Below are 19,230 nucleotides of genomic sequence, written 5' to 3'. Positions count from 1 at the left end.
CTCTAGTTCTTTTCTTTCCTTGCTATTCTTCCTTTTCTTCCCAGACGTGTGAAGTGTCTTTCCGATCGAACAGATCGCGATGGGCTCCAACAACGGAAGAACTACCAAGCTTGCTCTCGTACCACTCCCTAAAGGCTCTGTTCTCCTTCCCGGAGTTACCCTACGGATCCCTGTCGCTAATCGACCTGATCTTTCCAATCTTCTTTCGTCCCTGGTTGATCGATCATCGGCCGTAAAGCGAGAGGGGAACGTGATCACGTTCGGTTGCGTTCCCCTTAACTCGCCGTTCTTAAGTAAGGATGGTCAGCATTTGATTGACAACGGAACTTTGGATGAAAGTAGGAGAGAAGAGTTTGATGCCATTGATGCAGGCCAGGCAAGGAAGGAAGATCTCTTCCGTTATGGCACAATCGGCAAAGTTATTGGCGTCCAACGCCGTGCCTACTCAGAAGCGTCCCTTGTGGTTCAAGGAATCCAGCGATTCACAGTAAAACGCATCCTGAAGGAAAGGCCTTATTTTGAAGCAGAAGCCATTTTACATGACGAGAAAGGTTAGTCTACAAACCGTTTTTGATATGTAGTGCCACCGAAACTGATGGATTCCTTTCTTTTTGGACAGACTATGTGTCTAATGATCCGGAAACCGTTGAGCTATTCCAGCAGTTGAGGCGACTCTCCCGGGAGCTACTGACCCTATTACGACTTTCCTCGCTGTTACCTTCTTCTTCAACACGTTTATCGCCACTCATTGCCCGCAAGTTCGAGCTGTTCATTTCGAAAACAGATTTGACACAGGCCGGGAGGTTAGCTGATTTTATGGCTGATATTGCTGAATCTGGAATCGAAGACAAGCTTCGGGTCTTAGCTTCGCTGGACCATAAATCCAGACTTGAAAGAGTGGTTGAAATGCTTAATAGACAAGTTCAAAGTATCAAGAGCAATGTTAAAGTCACCACCATCACCACGAATAGCTTCCCTTCATTTGACGTCAACCAGATCGATCCTCGTGATCGCGAGCTTCTTGCGAGGCGGGCCATGGCTGGTCTTACTGGGCTGACACCCCCAGGCGTCGCAGGCGGAAGAAATAACGACGGCGACGACAAAGAGGCAAACGAGGTTGATGAGCTTCAACAAAAGCTACAAGAGGCCCAGCTTAGTCCCGAGGCTCGAAAGGTGGCCGATAAGGAGTTGCGTCGCCTTCGGAAGATGAACCCGGCCAATGCCGAATACGGTGTTTGCCGGACGTATCTCGAGAACATCTTGGAAATCCCATGGACCAAGGTCACCGAAGACCAACTCGGTCCCGACACTTTGAAAAGAGCCAGGCAACAACTTGATGACGACCACTACGGCCTCGAAAAGATTAAGAAGCGGCTTCTTGAGTATTTGGCCGTTCTTAGACTAAAGCAGTCCACGAACCAGAACGTCGAACATCAAATTGCCGCCCTCTCTAAGGACCTTGATAGTTCTTCCGATGCAGGCGATATTGAGAAGGACCTTCCAGGCCTGTCTGAGGCAGATCGTGTTGCTGTCGAATCTAAGCTCCATCTTCTGAAGTCGAAGCGCATGACTGACAAGTCTCCGATTCTGCTGCTTGCTGGGCCTCCCGGAACTGGTAAGACTAGTCTAGCGAGGTCTGTGGCCACTTCTCTTGGACGTAAATTTCACCGTATTTCTCTCGGTGGCGTTAGAGATGAGGCGGAGATTAGGGGTCACCGCAGGACATATGTTGCCGCAATGCCAGGTCTAATTGTCAATGGCCTCAAGAAAGTTGGCGTTGCGAACCCGGTCTTCTTGCTCGACGAGATTGATAAGGTCGGCGGCGCCAATTTTCAGGGAGATCCTTCTGCGGCTATGCTCGAGGTTTTAGACCCCGAACAGAACCATACATTCACAGACCACTACATCAATATCCCAATCGACTTGAGCAAGGTTCTTTTCATTGCTACTGCTAACTCGCTTGATACTATTCCTCCACCTTTGCTTGATCGTATGGAGACGATCTCGTTGTCTGGGTACACTACCGTCGAGAAACGGCATATTGCAAAGAGGCACCTGATTCCAAAACAGATTGAAACCAATGGGCTCTCAGAAGGCCAAGTCATCCTTTCTGATGAGGTTATTGACAAAACAATTACTTCATACACCCGAGAGTCTGGCGTCCGTAACCTAGAGCGAGAGCTCGGCTCAATTTGCCGTTATAAAGCAGTCCAGTATGCCGATGCGGGAGATGCAGGTCATCCGGAAACTTACAATCCCATTGTTACAATGGATGACCTGGAGGAGATACTTGGTATCGAGCGATTCGAAGAAGAGATCGCTGAGAAGCATGGGCGTCCGGGAGTTGTTACCGGTCTTGTCGCTTACTCTACAGGAGGACAGGGTAGTATTCTGTTCATCGAAGTTGCAGATATGCCAGGAAATGGTCGCGTACAACTTACCGGCAAGCTGGGTGACGTCTTGAAAGAGAGTGTTGAGGTGGCCTTGACATGGGTCAAAGCTCATTCTTACGAGCTGGGGCTGACTCCGGATCCCAGCGAAGATATCATGAAGAGCCGTAGTTTGCACGTTCATTGTCCTTCCGGAGCCATCCCCAAGGACGGCCCCTCCGCTGGACTTGCACATACTATTGGCCTGATCTCACTGTTCTCGAACAAGGCTGTACCCCCCAAGCTTGCAATGACTGGAGAGGTATCTCTCCGTGGAAGAGTGATGCCTGTTGGGGGTATCAAGGAGAAGCTCATTGGGGCACTCCGTGCTGGTGTCAAGACCGTGCTCTTGCCTTATCAGAACCGCAAGGATGTCAAGGACGTTCCTCAAGAGGTCAGCGATGGTCTCGAGATCATCTATGTCAGGTAAGATTCATCTATACTCCGTTCTTGCTGCGTACTGACAATTTTCCAGCCATATCTGGGAAGCCATCCGACAAGTGTGGCCCGATGCACACTGGCCTGGTCAGCATCATGAGAACTTTGTCGAGAGCCGACTGTAGTTCTTTAGCTGAGGAGACTGTCCATTCGTATGCTTGTTTGCATTTTGCGTTTAGCTTCTTTTAGCGTATCTCTACTCATGTGATGTTTGCATAGCGTGTTGTCTCGTTTATATAACCTGGCGTCTGCTACGTATAGCATAGCCTGTCGTGTGCACCCTGTCAATACTTTTTCTGCTTCTGTCACTGCAATTCTTTTCATTCAGTATAATATTTCGTTTTTCTCTTCCCTCTTTCATTACTACACCAGTAGAACATACTATAACAGTTACTTTGAATATATTGAGACAGCATATAATACAGAGTATTGCAATAGTCACCACATGATAGAAAAAGGAAAAGGTCCCCCAAACACAGACCAGATCACCAAAGCGTGAAGAGTAAAGCCGCTTTTCTATACCCGGCCTTCCAGGCCTAACAAGAAAGAAACACAAGGAAGAAAGAAACAATCACGAAACAGAAACCACTCATGAGCTAGTCGAGCTCTTGCCAAGTCCCGTCCGATCATAGCTAAGTCCCAAAGCCTGCCAAGTAGGTCTCCAGGGTTTCGAGCCGTCCAGCAGCTTCTTCGCTTCCTCGGCGTAAGCATCACGCTCATCCGTGTTCGCCTTCATACCCGCGTCCGGCCGTTGCTTATCTTGGATATCGTTCTGATATTTGGCCGCCTTGTGGAACTGCTCGTACTCCCATCTGTAATTGACACAACCACCTCGTTAGCCCACATCCCCCACTCCAGTATGTAAAAGAAAACCCAAGCAAAATCGAAAACAATCGAGGGGAGCGGGAAAAAAAACATACGGAGCCATATCAGCCGGTGCCTCAGGCCAAACAAACGGAGTCTTCATCTCAACCGTCATCTTCTTCTTCGACATAGGTCTCCTCAACTTCCCGTACCCAAATTTACCCAAAGGACGAAGCCGAGTAACCTTCTGCTGCTCGACGTAACTCCTCACGGAGAGCACATCAACCCCATACAGACGTTTCAGGTAGTCGCGCATATCCAATTTGTTGAAGTTCAGCGGGACGTAGAAGGAAGCGTATCGCGGGGGCAGAAACGGTGTGCGGATGAGAGCGATTGTGAAGTCGGGACTGGGTGCAATCAGGATTAGAACGCATTGTTTCTCATTGCGGGTTTTTTCTCTTCGGTTTGAAGCGGTATCTGCGTGTGCTTGCTGCAACTTACAGGAAGACCTGTTTCCGCATGGACAGCGGCGCCGACGGGGGCACCCAGTCTGCGGGCTTCTTGGGAAACTTGGAGAATCTGCGGACCATTTTGCCGTTTGTTTGTGCGCCCAATGGGTGGTATTGAGTGGGTTGGTGCTGTTGGGGCTTTGGGTCGGTTTTCGTCGAGGAGAACTTGATATCGTTCGGGCTTTAGGCTCGGCGGAACTTTCGCAAAGTTGCGCGTGTGGCCGCGTCGCTTGCCGTAGTAGTAGTTTTGGCCAACGGATTTAAAGCCGTTTCAATACTGTAACAAGAGGACTAGTCAGAGGGCCAGATAAATAAATAATAATGTCAAAATAACAAAACAAAAAAGAGACAATGAGAAAATATATCTAGTTATACACAAGTTGAAATTTGAATGCTGCCGAAACGCATTCGAGCAATTTAATCTTTAAACGCTCATAATGGTCATTACTATCATCTAAATCTACTCATTAAACTTTTTGCTGCCCTTCATGTCTACGAAACGTGCAATTCGCCCAGTCGTTGAGAACTCTCGGTGATTGCATCAGATTCAGACTCCTTCGACTTTTTGGCACCGCTCTCCTCATCTTCTGCGTTCACGTCTTCCTCAGCTTCGTCCTCAGACCCCGAATGATCCTCATCATCGCTTCCTCGCTCTTCTTCATTGGCGCCGACTTCCTTCATGTATGCCTCCAGTTCACGAGCCATCTTCCTTGAGAACCCTGATGCTTCAACGTCAACGTCCAACCGCTTTCCAGGGTTCTCAAGAAGCTGTTTCTTAGCGTCAGCGAAGAACGGGCCTGGCTCATCGCTCACATAACGGAACTTCCGCTGGAAGTAACGCTTAATACAATTCACATCACGATCGAAGTACATTTCTGCATTCGCATGATCGATCGATACCATCTGCGGGAAATCAATGATGACCGGAACCAGCCGGATGTTCTCGTCGTTCTCTGCGTCTGCTGGGGCTTTGCCCTTCGCATTCGGGTCCTCCTCTTCTTTGATGAGGATATTGAATTCGTTAAAGTCACCGTGGATCAACCCATACCGAGCTAATCTCATGATCGTGTCCATGAGCTCTGAGTACAGGAGCGCTGGGTTCGGAACCGTCGAGATCTGGCGTAGTGGGAAGGCGTCAATAAGACTCATGACAATTGTGTGTCTGTTCTGCGCGATAGGCTCTGGTACGGAAAACCCGTTCTCTCCAAGTGCCTTCATGAACGCATATTCCTTCATCGCCGCCAAGCGTGACATATACATCCACGAGCCGGTTTGCCGGTGTCGTAGGTAGTCTCGGTTAGTTTTGACTGTTCGAAAAGAAATGCGACCGAGACGGTGGATCTTGAGAATGCGCTGTGTTCCCTGGTGGTTCGCAACCACGATAATGTCTGATTCCTTTCCGACACCGATTTGGTTTCCGACGGAGTAGACGCATTTTTGCTTTTGGTGAGCGTTAAGCGCGAGATAATCGAGACCACCGTAGGTGAGACGATATCCGTCGTCTATAGGAACAGTGGCAATTAGCAACTCGCTTAGAGACACGGCGAGAGAGAGTGCGCGATCCACGACGTACATTTGGCATTCTTCACCTTCGCAATAAGATTGGTTTTGGCCAAATTCGAAATAGCTCGGTTTACACCACTACCACCTCGAAGACCTGAGATATTGGCGATTAACGGAGTCGGAACAACTTCATGATTTCTGCTTCCTGTCTCAACCTAGAAAACGTCTTTTATTAGCTGTCAGACAACAAGCTACCAAAGCGGCAAGGAATCGCGGGGTGATGAGGGGCATACCGCAGAGAGAACACGAAAATCCTCAGAGGTGAGGTAACGAATCGCCTTTGCATCGAGCTTCATGATGTTCTATAGTCACTGACGCCTAGGACAATAGAACCAGTGACTTTCTTAAACCGCAGACTACATAACTGAGAGATGCCGCGGACATGGATGGAGAAAAAGTGACACCCCTTTGCCCTATGCCCTACTTTCCTTTCCGGGAGCAACATTCACCTTTTCTGGGGACCTCGAGGGCAGTGGACCGCAATTTGCCCATCTATAATCTGGAATAATAGGCGGGAATGGCTATACCCACCGTTTATCTAGTTCTATCCTAGTCATATTTGGTTTCTACGCAGGGCCAATTCTCAGGTTCAGTGTAAAAGTTGGGTTATTGATTATACTCAGTATAAGACCCGTACTCTACCTCCACCGATATCTAACCAGATACAGAAACCATGGCTTAATCATGGAAAACAATGCATGTCATTTTCCGACTCGTGCTGAATACATTAGACCAAATCATATCAGAGCGCCGGCTGTGTCTTCCTGCGCTGGATTAACCCGCATAACTTATAGAAAAACAGTATATCACTTCTTAAGCAGTACTCTGCTCACCCTCCCAGTTGGGATTCTGTAACGAAGACTGTTAGTTATCTTGTTTTCCATGCAGGAGTAGATGGAGGACTTACTTTGCGCAGAATGACCAACCCCTCGAGTGTGCTGCTGAGAGGGATATACTGCTCATCTTCAAGTTCTGCTCTTTCACCGTATGCGAGAAGGACTGGGGTGCTTTGTGTTTGCCAGCCAGTGATGGTCTTGGGACGTCCAGCCTGTCCAACAACATCCACAGCCTGTCCCACTCGCACATTCACGGTGAGGGGTTGTAAGTCCTCGTCGAGTGTAACAAGGAAGCGAGGATACATGGCGGTGATAAGGAAATAGAGGAGGTAGTGGTGTTCTGCAAGAATGAATTGTTTGGCGTCGATCATAGACACGAGGACTGTGAGCAGACCGGCAGCCGAGACACGTGACAGGACCTGGCGATCAGTGTGGAAAGGATTCAATGTCATGGTGCCCTTGCCCATGTGCAGGAGACCTTGGGCAATGCGGACCATGAACAGAGAGTTCTGGTCACGGTGGTAGTAGCTGGCCAACTGTCTGAGTAGCTGTGCCAAACGAGCATTATTGGTACCAGCACCGCAAAGACCCATGGCGAAGATTGCGTTGATGGCAACGTCGTTGTCATTGTCGTGGCTGTAACGCGACAAGGTGTCATACACCTTCATTTGTGGGTTGCTAGGGGTAATCAAACCCATAGCAAGGGGAACGGCCTTCCGGATGTTGCTCGCGCCGTAATGCATCAAATGGCCGAACTGTCTTAGAATCATGTCTTGGCCGACTTCCTCACCCATAGCAATTAGCGACAGACCCAACACAGCGTATGACTGAACAAGCTCGTCGCCCTTGTTTTCATCGCTCTCTTCAATGATATCATTACAGATGTGCAGGAGTTCCTGCAACTTGAGAACTGTACCTGTTCCAGCCCACGCGCAGACGGAGGCAAGTACAGATGTGGGTTTAGCCATAGGGTGGTCCACAGCTTTGAGAATATCAAGAATGACATCAACCTCTTCTTGGCGGCCGAAGTAAAGAAGGGCCAGACCAAGCGCCATGAAACGCGTCCACTTGTTCTTGAGCTGCTTCTGGCGCTCCTCATCCATCAGGGTCGTGGCAATTGCCTCGCTAACTTGATGGTTCGAGGAACCGACGAAAATCAAACCCAAGGAGACGGCCGCCATAGCAGATAGTTGCATATCAAGCGACACATCCTCGACAATCGGAAGCAAAACATCGAGGAGATCCTCCTTATTAGATCCAGCGTAGGCCAAACCAAGACCCATAATAGATGCGACTCTCATTGGCACGTTCTTAGCTTCCAGGTTTTCGGGGTCGCTCAGAAGCGCCAGAGCAGGATCGGAATCCAACCGGACACCCGAGTTTAGGATACCAATAGACAGTAGCGCACCGGCCTTAATCTGATCTTCCGTGGCATATGTGAACTTGTCGATCTTATCAAGACCAACATCGACATCCCTGTGCATTAGCATACCCATCGAAGCCGTTGTAGACAACATGCCATCGTCCTTTGTCTTCCAGACCCAAGGGCCTTTGTCACCCTCAACTAGCATCATCTTGTCATTTCCAAATCCAGCATTGGCGAATGAGTTGACAAAGGCGCTGGCGAGATTGTGGCGCGCAGAGTCGACGTTAGTCAAACCAGCTCCACGGCTGCTTTCCAGGTGCGTTTTGTAAATATCTTCCGGCATCTTGGGGTCGAGAATGTTGAGCTCCTTTCCGAGAGACTTGAAGTGACTGGGGATTAAGGTATTGTTAAGGCAATCCATGAAAGACTGGTCTTCCTCCTCATCAGGCATGTCTAGCCATATTTGTTGTCTGGCAACAAGGAAAGCCATCTGTTTCTTCAGGGATCTATCCGAGGTGGCATTGATATCACTCTTAATCAGCTCGGTGTCGTTCAAACGGATCGCGAGGACAACTGCCTTGGTAAATTCCTTGTAGCGGACATAGATTTCGTGGGCCGTTCGGAGAAACTGCTGGTCTTCGGGATATGTGAGGAGATTGACCATGGACACCATATATAGGCAGACTCTCGAGTATGTGTTCTCGTCCAAGAAGCGCGGGATCTCTTCGATGATTTCGAGCTCACTCAGAAGGTCAACGGCATCAGCTTCGGCATTATGGCTCAAGAAGTATGGGACAAGAGACAGCGCAAGATCGATCAAATCCTGTACACCCTTCTCAGCGTTTAACCTGTTCTGGTATTCTTGGCCAATTTCCAATGCCAGATGTCTAATGTATTCGTGTCCCCAGGAACCAAGGTCCTCTGACTTTGTCAACAGCCGGTACTTCAGTGTCTCAAGTTTCTCCTCATCTCCGTAAGTCATTCCGAGCACTGAAAGCATATCGGCCAAGGAGTCCTAAATTATCAATGCGTGATTAGTCCCCATACCGACCATACCCAGAAAGAGATACCAACCTTAACGGAGCCAGCAGACCATTTCTCATAGAGCTCCGTAAGCTCATCGTAGTGTGGTCTGAGGAACTTAAGAGGCTTCGGAACAGCTGTCATCGAAGAGGTTGAAGTCTTAATAAAGTTCTTAATGGCGTCTAAGGCGGGACCGTAAAGGGAGGTATCGGGTTCCTAGATGCAAAGCGGGCAGGTTAACGTCATCGCTCAGCATATCTTAGGCCTAGGTTGAAGAACCATACCTTTAATCTCTCTACGAGCATCTCCAGCTCATTTTTCAGTTGCTGATCCTCTTCACTTAGCTCTTCTAGATGATTCGTCCTGTTAGCATCCGCATAGGGCCGGAGCATTGCCCGGTGCACACAAGCGGCTTTGACTCAAGACCACAGCATACCTTCCTTGGGCTCTTCATCCTTCTTCTTTCCATCGGCTTGTTGCTTTTCATCGGTCGGGGCCTTCTTCGCCCCGGGCAGGTCCTTCACATCATCAACCTTGCCTTTGCCCTTGTCGGCGGAAGCTGACCGCTCGCCTTCTTTCGCCATTCTGACGGATAACTGGCGTCAAAGTATATGTATGTGCTATCGAGAAATTTGAGGGTTATGAATCAAAGAAAGGAGGTGGAAAGTGTGAGAAAACCGGATAATTATAGTAGAACAAGCCTCTGCACGACGAGCGATGGGGCAGAGACGGGAGGGTGAGCTTGTTGATGGAAGCAGAGAGAGAGCTGTCGCTCATCGCCATTGCGTTGCGCTGCCGGTGGAGCTACCGCCTGATTATGTAAGACCAGTCCCCGCCAAGAAATTCTTACATACATACGGAGTACATTTGCTACCATGCTTACCTTCAGTTATAGACAGATAATGCGATATAGGAATGGTTTGGACATAAGCTCGTCACTATGACTAAATACGAAGTGCCTTTTCTGGACCTAGTAAAGAAAGAAACATATAACAAAAACAACTCGCGTTTCGAGCCGCCAACTAGTAAAAGGCCTGAAGAATAGGTTGCTTAAAGGCACCTCAATGGACATCATAAAGCTGTCGAAGATAGTAAGTATCATGTACATCATCCATCATCTCTCCTTGCCACTCACAGATACTTCGTGCCTTCTAATTGATCTTACATTCAAGGTACACAGAATACCATGCAATAACTTTGATATACCGCAGGGGGTATCTCTTACCAGTACTCATAAAGAAAGTGTACAAAAGTATTTGAGAGACGGTTTCGCGTTCGGTTGGACCGGTCTCAACGTTGTCAGACTTGGTAGACTAGGCCCAGCCTTCTTCAGAATATTCTTCCGGGATTTGGAATAAGTCACTATGGACAGTCACTAGAGTCTGAGTGCCGCTAGCAGCTGGATAGAGTAAATAATAGTCTCTTGCGCGCATGAACTCCAGTAAGTACTCCATAACAGCCGGATATCTCTCCGAGATGACCTTCTCATGAGACGAAGTCTCTTCCTTGGCAAGCCGCTCTGAAATAAAGGACTGGAACTCGACCCATTTGTCTCCGAAATATAACGCGGCGTTGCTGTTCGGAACCTGTCCCAAGGAGACAGGCATGGCCTCTCTTTCATCTAAGCTCGCGAAGCGATAGGTATCGATAATTGGAGAGTTGAATGATTCATCCTTAGTAGGAAGTGAGGACGGAAGCTCTAATGATATTCCGAGTAGGTCAGATGCCGTCTGTCCCGCGTTTGCCGAGTATTTGTATTTCAGCACAGTATGCTTTAGGTAGTGGTAAAAAGAGACCGATAACTCTGTTTGCGGGGAAAGCATAAGCACATGGGTCATGTTTGGATCCTGGGGATAGAAAGCCTCCGCAGTTCTCAAAGCAGCTTCGGCCGCATCCAAAACGCCATGTCGCACACGTCGGCGGAGAGTGACCTTGTTCGAGGCATCAGAAGGCCATTTCATCGTCTTCAGAAATTGGAGAAGTTCCGGATCTACATCATGGGGCAATTCAATAGTCAGGCCGGGCACTGACCCAAGGTAGTCCGCATCTTTCAGGGATCGAATTAATCTGATAAAAGACCCCGAGGATTCGGTAGGAGCTTGAATCAGAATCTCAACGCGCACATCGTTCCACGCTGTTGATCAGTGATGGGTTAGTCTCGACATCATGTACATAGAAATAGTGGATTCCGATCTATATAAATACCTTGAAGGGATTGACTATCCAAGGAAGACATCCACATAACATCCCTAGCTGCGGTGGGAAGCACGATATGGGTGGTGCTGAGCTCTCGGGCCTTCTTCTCAATACCTTGTAAGAAAAACACTTCTTCCAAAGACTCGCCTTGTGTGATCACCGCCTGGGGAGATAGATAAGCTTGCACGTAAACTAACCCGGCTGCAACAGCCCTCTCCATGCGAGCATCCGTCGACCACTGCGCATAATCTACCCGACCATCTACAAGCTAAGTCTCAGCACATTGTTTCAGACACCTGCGAGAATATTGTCTAAACATACCATGCCAATAGATAGGGCAGTCGCTGCCATCGATGCCATTTACATGCTGGATTCCTTCAATCGAGACGTCATCCCTCCCCATGAGCACAAGATGAACCTCATTGGCCCTTTGATAAGCCATTTTACAGGCGAGAGGGAGAAGATCCGAGATGCTTTTCAGACTTGCACCAGCAAAGACAACTGCACGACTGGCAGGCAATCCATGGACACCAGGGAATTTGCGAAACCTATACAAAGTTTGACCAAGCGAGTGGAAGAGAACGCTTCCCTCATAGTAAAGACTCCCTTCGGGCGCAAACTCGTCCCGTGGAGGAGGGCCCCGTTGAGGGATGGCGGACGATGGTGTGGGAGACCATGACATTCCAGCTTTCTGTCGCGTTTCTGCAAGTGCAGGGTTCAACCGCTCCGGGGCAGGCGAAAGATCGGTGGGCATATTTCTAAAGAAGACATAGAGCATATACAATGCAGCAACTCCTAGTACGATTCGCCGCAGTCGTGGTGGCTTCCATTGTTTTGACGAGCGCCAAAAATGCGAAGGCTTCCGTGGCCGATGGTCGTCATCCTTCTTCCCCAACTCTTCATCAGCCAGAAACGGCTTCTTGGTAGTTAGCATAGTTTGCGCATGTATATGATAGCTCCGGGGGAGCTGTTGGATTCAAGTATGGCATTTGACTATGGAGATGTACAGAAGAAGAAAAGGCGGGTTATTGACCTCAGATTAAAGTAGGGGCGATTGCGCATAGTTCGGTTGCGGGATTCCGCGACAAAAATAAATTAAATAAAATTAAACGGCTTCTTAACTCCAGAACTGACACATGATTTACTCCACCGCTTTGTTTCCAACGTGATCGGCTCAATAGTTATTAATACATTTTAAACAACGGACAGATTTGAATGGGAAACATTGGTATAAAGTCCACAGAAATATCTCTAATCACCAAGCCCACGTCGCGTCAAGGCCATAATCGCCTATTTACCTCATCGGTCCACGCGGCGTCAGCTATATAAGCCACTTGAGCAGAACAGAGCTGATAGGCAACAATAGAACTTATCGATTAGTACAACTCTATTCGAGAACCATGGATCCTGAAATGGACGTGGATGCTCCGGAGCCTCGTGGTACCAAACGGGCAGCTGAAGAAATTGAAGCGTCGAAAAAACCTAAAAGAATCAGAGTCAGTTCCAACAGCCTAAGCCACGCCTCGACATATCCAACTAATTATGTATTTAGGCACTTGATCCAGATGTTGTGAATAAGATCGCCGCCGGAGAGATCATAGTAGCCCCTATGCACGCTCTGAAAGAATTAATCGAGAATGCAGTTGATGCTGGCTCCACATCCCTTGAAATTCTAGTAAAGGATGGTGGACTGAAGCTGCTGCAGATCACAGACAATGGCCACGGCATAGACGTGAGTCAAATCCGCCAACATTAGTAATGAAACGAAGTCACTAATTTAACAAAGCGGGATGATCTGCCCATTCTTTGTGAAAGGTTCACCACCTCGAAGTTAAAGCAGTTCGAGGATTTAACGTCCATTGGTACGTATGGTTTTCGAGGCGAGGCATTAGCCAGTATCAGCCATATAGCTCATCTCACCGTAACCACCAAAACCGCTGGCTCAAGTTGTGCCTGGAGAGCACATTACAGTGATGGAAAGCTTGTTCCTCCAAAACCTGGGCAGCCTGCTACCCCCAAGGCCACTGCTGGACGAGGTGGCACTCAAATAACTGTGGGTGGAACCCCAACTTTAATAACTGGTGCGGTATTAACCAATTTGGTCAGGTCGAGGACCTTTTTTACAATGTTCCAACGAGGCGGCGAGCATTCCGTTCAGCGAGTGAAGAGTATGCCAAGATACTGGATGTTGTTGGCCGTTACGCCGTACATTGCTCTGGTGTGGCCTTCTCCTGTCGCAAACACGGTGACTCTGGCGTAAGTATTTCAACGCCGGTAGCTGCCAACACCATCGACAGAATACGTCAAATCCATGGAAGCGCAGTGGCCAACGAACTTGTTGAATTCAAGGCAGAGGACCAAAAGCTAGGATTTCGCTCTTCTGGCTATGTCACAAACGCGAATTACCATGTCAAACGCACCGTTATCCTTCTATTCATCAACCACCGCTCTGTGGAGTCCACGGCAGTAAAACGAGCAATCGAGCAAACCTACTCTAGTTTCTTGCCCAAAGGCGGACACCCATTTGCCTATATCGACCTGGAAATTGAACCGCACCGCGTGGACGTGAATGTCCATCCAACAAAGCGCGAAGTCAATTTCTTAAACGAAGATGAGATCATCGATTTTATATGCCAGGAAATCAAGTCAAAACTTACCCAGGTTGACTCAAGCCGAACGTTCTTGACGCAGACTCTTCTTCCTGGTGTTAGAACGATGGAACCGGCGCCTCACGACCCCGAGTCAACAGACGCTGAAGACCGTACTCCTAAAACGCCAGCAACAACGAAGAAGCCATACGAACATAATCTGGTCCGCACAGACTCCAAAGTGCGCAAGATCACCTCCATGCTGCCACCCGCAGTTTTAAATACTACAGAAACGGAACCAACTTCTAGCGTTCTAGACCAAGGACTGCAATACGAAACTACTGATCGCGAGCCACTTCGCATCGCCCTCACGTCCGTGAAGAACCTACGTGCAAGCGTCCGCAACGCAATGCACAACACCCTGACGGAAACAATCGCTTCCCACACGTACGTAGGCATCGTCGATGAGCGACGACGCATAACAGCCATCCAATCAGGAGTGAAACTCTACCTCGTCGACTACGGGATGTTCTGCAACGAATTCTTCTACCAGATTGGACTGACAGACTTCGGCAACTTCGGCGTCATAAGACTAGACCCAGCACCTAAGCTCACCGATCTCCTCCAGATTGCAGCCGAAGCCGAACGAGAAGCCTCCAGCAGCCGAAAAGCAAATTCAAGCGAAGAAAACGAGGAAAATAACATCTTCGACAACGCACCAGACCTAGTCGCCAGATCGCTCATAGACAGGCGCGAGATGCTCAATGAGTATTTCTCGCTCGAAATCTCTGCAGCAGGTGAACTCCTCTCCCTCCCGCTCTTACTCAAAGGCTATCTCCCGTGTCTGGGAAAACTACCCCGGTTCCTCCTTCGACTTGGTCCCTATGTCGACTGGACAAGTGAGGAAGACTGCTTCCGCACATTCCTGCGGGAGCTTGCGGCGTTCTATACTCCAGAGCAATTGCCGCCCCCTCCGTCACCAGCAGAAAATGACGAAAATAAGGAATCCCCGGATGTGGATACGGAAGATGAACTCATTAGGAATCGTCGGTTACAGATAGCTCGGATGCTGGAATATGTGGTCTTCCCGGCGCTTCGGTCTCGCCTAGTTGCCACGAACCGACTCCTTCGTGGAGTTGTTGAGGTAGCTGATTTGAAGGGTCTATATCGCGTCTTTGAACGGTGTTGATTTCGTGAAGACTTATGAGCCCTCATCTACTACTATCTATTTAGTCTGTGATCACATCCATAGCATAACCACGTAGAGTATTTGATTGTGCCAGAAGACTCGCAAGTACATGGGCGAAAACTATCCTCGTCAGATGCCCTCATACTATACCAAATTGTATGTCCACATTTAGCTAAGCAGGTCATACTCCCAACGCTTTTAGAGAAAAAATAAATGAAATAAAGAGGAAATGGCAGTATATCGTTCCATTTAAGACGCCAAGGAAACTCCGAAGTGAGAACGGCTGGTCGAAGATGGATCGCAACGCAATGAAATGATATCAAGGGTGATCTGGATAGTCACCTGCCTCGGGTAAGCACAGTATACACATAGCCAATTCAGCCGAAGGATATTATTATACGGCAAACGCCGACCAGGAAGGCATGATTATATACATGACAAGCATTGTAGCATGCATTGCAAGACGTAACATCATCATTCGAGTAGATCGCATCCTTTAAACGCCCAAAAAGAAAAGTAACCCAGATATTCCATAATTCGTCCAGCCGTTTCCTTCGTTTATCTTTCATGCCACACATATCAATCGTTATCAAAAACCAGATTACTTCTGTATCATGACAAGTGGTGTTAAAACACTGCATCACGGCTAAGTGTACCGTAATGCTATGAGACGAAAATTATCGTTCACACTCGAAGAACAAGATTTCGCTTTAGGCTTGCCTATCTCGAGTATGGTTTGTTCATCAGCGCAATTTCACGAGCCACTGTGGGCCATTCAAGTGCTCTCTTTGGAGTCTTGTTCTGCCTCTGTAGTTGCAGTTCTTCCCATTTCAGGAGTTCATAGCTAAGTAATTTCGTTAGCTGACGCATTGGAAAGGTGATGGGCAAGAAAGTAAGCTGCACGAATTTGGAACTTGAGGAGGGTCTTACACAAAACGCAGATGTGGCTGGATGATAACATTAAGCCGTCGTGCGCGAACAAAACAACTACTCCTGTCAACTAAGTCTTCCAATGCGTCTTGAAGAATTACTTACTATGCTCTTGGGAACGAAAGGCCTAATGATGCCATAACTTCGGCTATGCAGATGGTCGCTGATCGCGAAACCCCTACTCGACAATGGACTAACGTAGCCATTCCATCCTTTTTGCCTTTGCCTACAGTGCCCTCATGTTAGTTAATGTTCTATTGTGAGCGATAGCCTCATGGGACAGATAACTGGTACTCACGAATGAAATCCAAGCAACGCTCAAGTTCCTGAGTTAATGGGTCTATGCCATTGTCTTGAACCTGGGTAACGTGCATAATATTTTCTGCGCCGAACTTGGCTACGTCGGAATTGGTCCAGGTAACCGACTCGCCAACACTCAGGATACGCCTGATGCCAAGAGCCCACAGCATCTCTGGGTTATTTGCGTGTGATAGATTGCCAAGATACATATATGGCAGAATCCGACTGGGGAGCGAACCATCGAAATACTTGAACCAGTGAGGATCAGCGATCCCGGTGGGGCTGCCTACTGGTGTCGCAGGGCTTTCGTGCAATAACCTCGCCTGTACTGCGCTTAGAAACGTGACATCAGACGGGTAGGCAAAGAAGTTCCGCTTTTGGTCGCAGTGAAGTTTAAGCCACGCGTCGGGCGCTGTCACACCCTCGGCAAACATCACGTAGGCAATGACCAGCAGTGAACTTTCTGTATAACCATCTGGGCAGTGGATAAGTATCTTGCGAGGCTTCTTGGCAATATGATCCATGGCAATGTCCCCGTCGGCATCCGGCCGGTTTTCTGGTTCGTCTGGGTTTGCTAAGTAATAGAGCCAGCGCACGGTATTCACGAGATCATCCACCTCCCTATCATCACCTGATGGCGGAAGAATAGACCCAGACGAAGGGAACTCCAGCCGCTGGGGGCCATCATCAAGCTGCTTATTCAGTTTCGCCAGGAATCGAGGACCTGGGAGGCTCGCAAAGTCGCTGGCCTCGATTAAAAGATCAAAATACTCCCCAGTTGTAGACTCGCAAGTCCCAGGACGTAATAAATAATCCGGAGTTGGCCCTTGCCAAACATTGGTCGAAATCTCAGAAGCCCGGGACATGTCACACATTTCCCACCGTTCCCATTGAACTGATCCTCTATTAGGCTTGGGTCTGTCAAAAGGTGGGTCAAATACGTACAGAAATCCATAGTTTGGCCAGTGAGTTGTCCGCGGGCGTTAATGGCAACGATGCTCGGGGCACGTTGTTCGACTTCGGAAAAAGTAGCTATTGACGATTAGCTCCCGCCCGACTCAAATGTATGTGAACGACAAGTCTTCACTTACATGAGAGGATAAATGTATTGTAGACCGGTAAAACCTGTTCCGGATCATTCTTGGCTCTCCAACGATGTTGTGCAGCTGCGACTCTTCCTGCCACGTCTAGTAGCTGTTTTCGGGTAACGCCATCCTCTCCATAGATGACAATGTCGGACAGCGGAGCTAATTTCGCAGTCTGAATCTGAAAGTTGCGCACAGAGAACCCTTCCCGAGGATCAACCGCAAGGAATTCTGTACTTGATGGGGCAATGACCTCATCGAGAGATACCGCTCCTTTCAGCCTCCCGCTAATTAGATCCCCGCCAACTTTGATAATAGTAATGCCTCGCCAAACTCTGGGGATCCGACGAAGAGAGCGTTTCCGGTTTGTGAAAAACCCCAACTGTAAATGGTTTTCGGGATGGAGTCCGTGTAGCCAGGGGAAGACTTTGCTAGGGTCTGGGAGCGGCTGGGAAGCCCAATGGTCCAGGGCTGATTCTAAACCAACTGCATCTATCGAATACACCGCAGGCGAGCTTGACAGCTGTTTATACTTATCTGGTGGATATAGAAGGGAAGATGTCTGGTCTGTTACTTCCTCCTTGTGAAACAGGGATGCATTTTGAGATATGACTGGGGTAGGACCCGCAGGGCAGATAGGCAGATGTTTATTTGGAATCGGCGAAGGGTTTCTGTTCAGACTCAGTGCTGGCGAAATCCCCGTGGGTGGGGGGGTTGCGTGCCGCAGTGTCTGTTGCTGTTGCTGTACCACGACTGTTGCCATGATGCTTGAACAAGGTTCGTGTCAAATGTATGTCGAGTGCAGGGAAAGAAGTACGTATATAAGCCCAGTGCTAAGGTTGAGTGTATACAGATAGTCCGAGCGACGATCGATCAACGACACATCCTTTACAAAATCGGTCGAGGTGCAATTGTATCCACATGCGTGAGAACTGTCTGTGAGGTTGTTTTGCTTAGTATCTTGTGTTTTATGAGGCTCAACAGTCGGAAATGGAATCTAACATACATCGCACGCTTCAAAAAGATTCCGCAGGCCTGAAGAAAGAGCGTAAAAAGAAAGTCAGTGGATGACGGGAATTGAGCAGCATGATTTGAAGTGATCGGATCGACAGTTGTATTGGTTCGCACCCAACAAGGAGGGGAGGATATTACGTAGGAGACCGGATAATACCCACAGTAATAAGGGATTGCCCCACAAGCGATAAGGGAACTATGATATGTACCGAAGAATGTCTGCAATAGGTTCTAATAACAAACACCACGGGAGAAAAGAATTGAAGAAGAGCAAGGCGAATATAGAAAAAAAGATGGATGAGGAGAAGAAAGAAGGGAGAAGGATAGGAAATGAAAGCCCAGGTTAAGTATAGTCGACGGGCGGATTGGGATTATTTTCACCTTTGTCGCACAGGAGCAAGCACCAAGCAGAAACTAAGTACGGGGTGTGGGGAGGGTAAAGCCTAGTAACTCACGGCTAACTCTTTCCACACTAGGGCCCCGTTTCTTGAGAGCCTGAGCATGGGGTGTGTTTGTTTGGTATCTTTTCTTCTCTCTCTATCTTTTTTTTTCTCTTAATTATTTCTTGATTATTTCTCGGGATTTACCCCCCTCAAGTAGATGAATGATCCCTCTCTCTTTCGCTATTTTGTCAATCATAGAAAAAGAAAAAAACACCCATCTATCATTTAAAATCTCTCCTAAGAGTGTTTTCGTTAAAAATGAACGTAGTTTCTACCTCATCATGAATGTTGTCGCCTTCCTTGTTTTTCGGGCATCTATTCCCCACATCGGATTCATATAACAACCGTATTACCGTTTGCAGCCAATGACCCTTCCATCCATGATCCGTTCAGTTCCATTTCAATCTGCAAATCTATATCAGGCCTCCTCCCTAAGGCACGAACTAAAAAAGAAAGGGTGCCCGCACAGGCTGATTATTACATCCGGCACGGCGTACAATCCAATCCATTCTCGTTG

General features: G+C 48.3%; 7 protein-coding genes across 7 annotated transcripts; 2 read left to right on the top strand and 5 right to left on the bottom strand.

The window, feature by feature from the left end:
* Positions 1 to 79: 79 nt before the first annotated feature.
* Positions 80 to 2,997, top strand: ANOM_006328 (putative LON domain serine protease; the record flags this gene model as incomplete). Its single annotated transcript, XM_015551584.1, has 3 exons — positions 80 to 551; positions 620 to 2,855; positions 2,905 to 2,997. 3 exons carry the CDS (start codon positions 80 to 82, stop codon positions 2,990 to 2,992), a joined length of 2,796 nt encoding a protein of 931 aa, XP_015406264.1. The 3' UTR covers positions 2,993 to 2,997.
* Positions 2,998 to 3,397: 400 nt separating this feature from the next.
* Positions 3,398 to 4,261, bottom strand: ANOM_006327 (mitochondrial 54S ribosomal protein uL23m; the record flags this gene model as incomplete). Its single annotated transcript, XM_015551583.1, has 3 exons — positions 3,398 to 3,679; positions 3,788 to 4,078; positions 4,173 to 4,261. 3 exons carry the CDS (start codon positions 4,259 to 4,261, stop codon positions 3,457 to 3,459), a joined length of 603 nt encoding a protein of 200 aa, XP_015406279.1. The 3' UTR covers positions 3,398 to 3,456.
* Positions 4,262 to 4,672: 411 nt separating this feature from the next.
* Positions 4,673 to 6,039, bottom strand: ANOM_006326 (protein kinase RIO2; the record flags this gene model as incomplete). The annotated part of the gene is made up of 3 exons (XM_015551582.1): positions 4,673 to 5,682; positions 5,754 to 5,898; positions 5,977 to 6,039. The coding sequence occupies 3 exons, from the start codon at positions 6,037 to 6,039 to the stop codon at positions 4,673 to 4,675; spliced, it is 1,218 nt and encodes a 405-aa protein (XP_015406270.1).
* Positions 6,040 to 6,331: 292 nt separating this feature from the next.
* Positions 6,332 to 9,711, bottom strand: ANOM_006325 (proteasome regulatory particle base subunit RPN1). Its single transcript, XM_015551581.1, has 5 exons — positions 9,405 to 9,711; positions 9,253 to 9,317; positions 9,020 to 9,184; positions 6,651 to 8,960; positions 6,332 to 6,592 (listed from the first exon to the last, which is right to left on the bottom strand). Exons 1-5 carry the CDS (start codon positions 9,550 to 9,552, stop codon positions 6,557 to 6,559), a joined length of 2,724 nt encoding a protein of 907 aa, XP_015406269.1. The 5' UTR covers positions 9,553 to 9,711; the 3' UTR covers positions 6,332 to 6,556.
* Positions 9,712 to 10,281: 570 nt separating this feature from the next.
* ANOM_006324 (uncharacterized protein) lies at positions 10,282 to 12,098 on the bottom strand (the record flags this gene model as incomplete). Its single annotated transcript, XM_015551580.1, has 3 exons — positions 10,282 to 11,102; positions 11,174 to 11,425; positions 11,486 to 12,098. 3 exons carry the CDS (start codon positions 12,096 to 12,098, stop codon positions 10,282 to 10,284), a joined length of 1,686 nt encoding a protein of 561 aa, XP_015406268.1.
* Positions 12,099 to 12,564: 466 nt separating this feature from the next.
* ANOM_006323 (mismatch repair ATPase MLH1) lies at positions 12,565 to 14,941 on the top strand (the record flags this gene model as incomplete). The annotated part of the gene is made up of 4 exons (XM_015551579.1): positions 12,565 to 12,660; positions 12,717 to 12,896; positions 12,951 to 13,217; positions 13,271 to 14,941. The coding sequence occupies 4 exons, from the start codon at positions 12,565 to 12,567 to the stop codon at positions 14,939 to 14,941; spliced, it is 2,214 nt and encodes a 737-aa protein (XP_015406267.1).
* Positions 14,942 to 15,447: 506 nt separating this feature from the next.
* pps1 (tyrosine/serine/threonine protein phosphatase PPS1) lies at positions 15,448 to 18,532 on the bottom strand. Its single transcript, XM_015551578.1, has 8 exons — positions 18,432 to 18,532; positions 18,263 to 18,291; positions 17,263 to 18,192; positions 17,117 to 17,203; positions 16,170 to 17,066; positions 15,977 to 16,097; positions 15,872 to 15,928; positions 15,448 to 15,785 (listed from the first exon to the last, which is right to left on the bottom strand). Exons 3-8 carry the CDS (start codon positions 18,017 to 18,019, stop codon positions 15,662 to 15,664), a joined length of 2,043 nt encoding a protein of 680 aa, XP_015406266.1. The 5' UTR covers positions 18,020 to 18,192; positions 18,263 to 18,291; positions 18,432 to 18,532; the 3' UTR covers positions 15,448 to 15,661.
* Positions 18,533 to 19,230: the final 698 nt, after the last annotated feature.

Source organism: Aspergillus nomiae (genome assembly GCF_001204775.2).
Source record: "Aspergillus nomiae NRRL 13137 chromosome Unknown contig00161, whole genome shotgun sequence".
NCBI classification, from domain to species: domain Eukaryota; kingdom Fungi; phylum Ascomycota; class Eurotiomycetes; order Eurotiales; family Aspergillaceae; genus Aspergillus; species Aspergillus nomiae.
Note: the sequence above shows the minus strand (reverse complement) of the source record. Positions and strands in the feature narration are given on the sequence as shown.

Excerpts from the sequence above, each read along its gene's own strand:
- pps1 (XM_015551578.1), bottom strand. The coding sequence starts at position 18,019 with ATGGCAACAGTCGTGGTACAGCAACAGCAACAGACACTGCGGCACGCA. Across the intron at positions 17,067-17,116 it reads TGGCCAAACTATGGATTTCT|TTCAATGGGAACGGTGGGAA; the intron begins GTACGTATTTGA and ends ATAGAGGATCAG. Across the intron at positions 16,098-16,169 it reads GCGTTGCTTGGATTTCATTC|GCAAAGGCAAAAAGGATGGA; the intron begins GTGAGTACCAGT and ends AGGGCACTGTAG.
- ANOM_006325 (XM_015551581.1), bottom strand. The coding sequence starts at position 9,552 with ATGGCGAAAGAAGGCGAGCGGTCAGCTTCCGCCGACAAGGGCAAAGGC. Across the intron at positions 9,185-9,252 it reads TGCTCGTAGAGAGATTAAAG|GAACCCGATACCTCCCTTTA; the intron begins GTATGGTTCTTC and ends CTTTGCATCTAG. Across the intron at positions 8,961-9,019 it reads GGTCTGCTGGCTCCGTTAAG|GACTCCTTGGCCGATATGCT; the intron begins GTTGGTATCTCT and ends TTGATAATTTAG.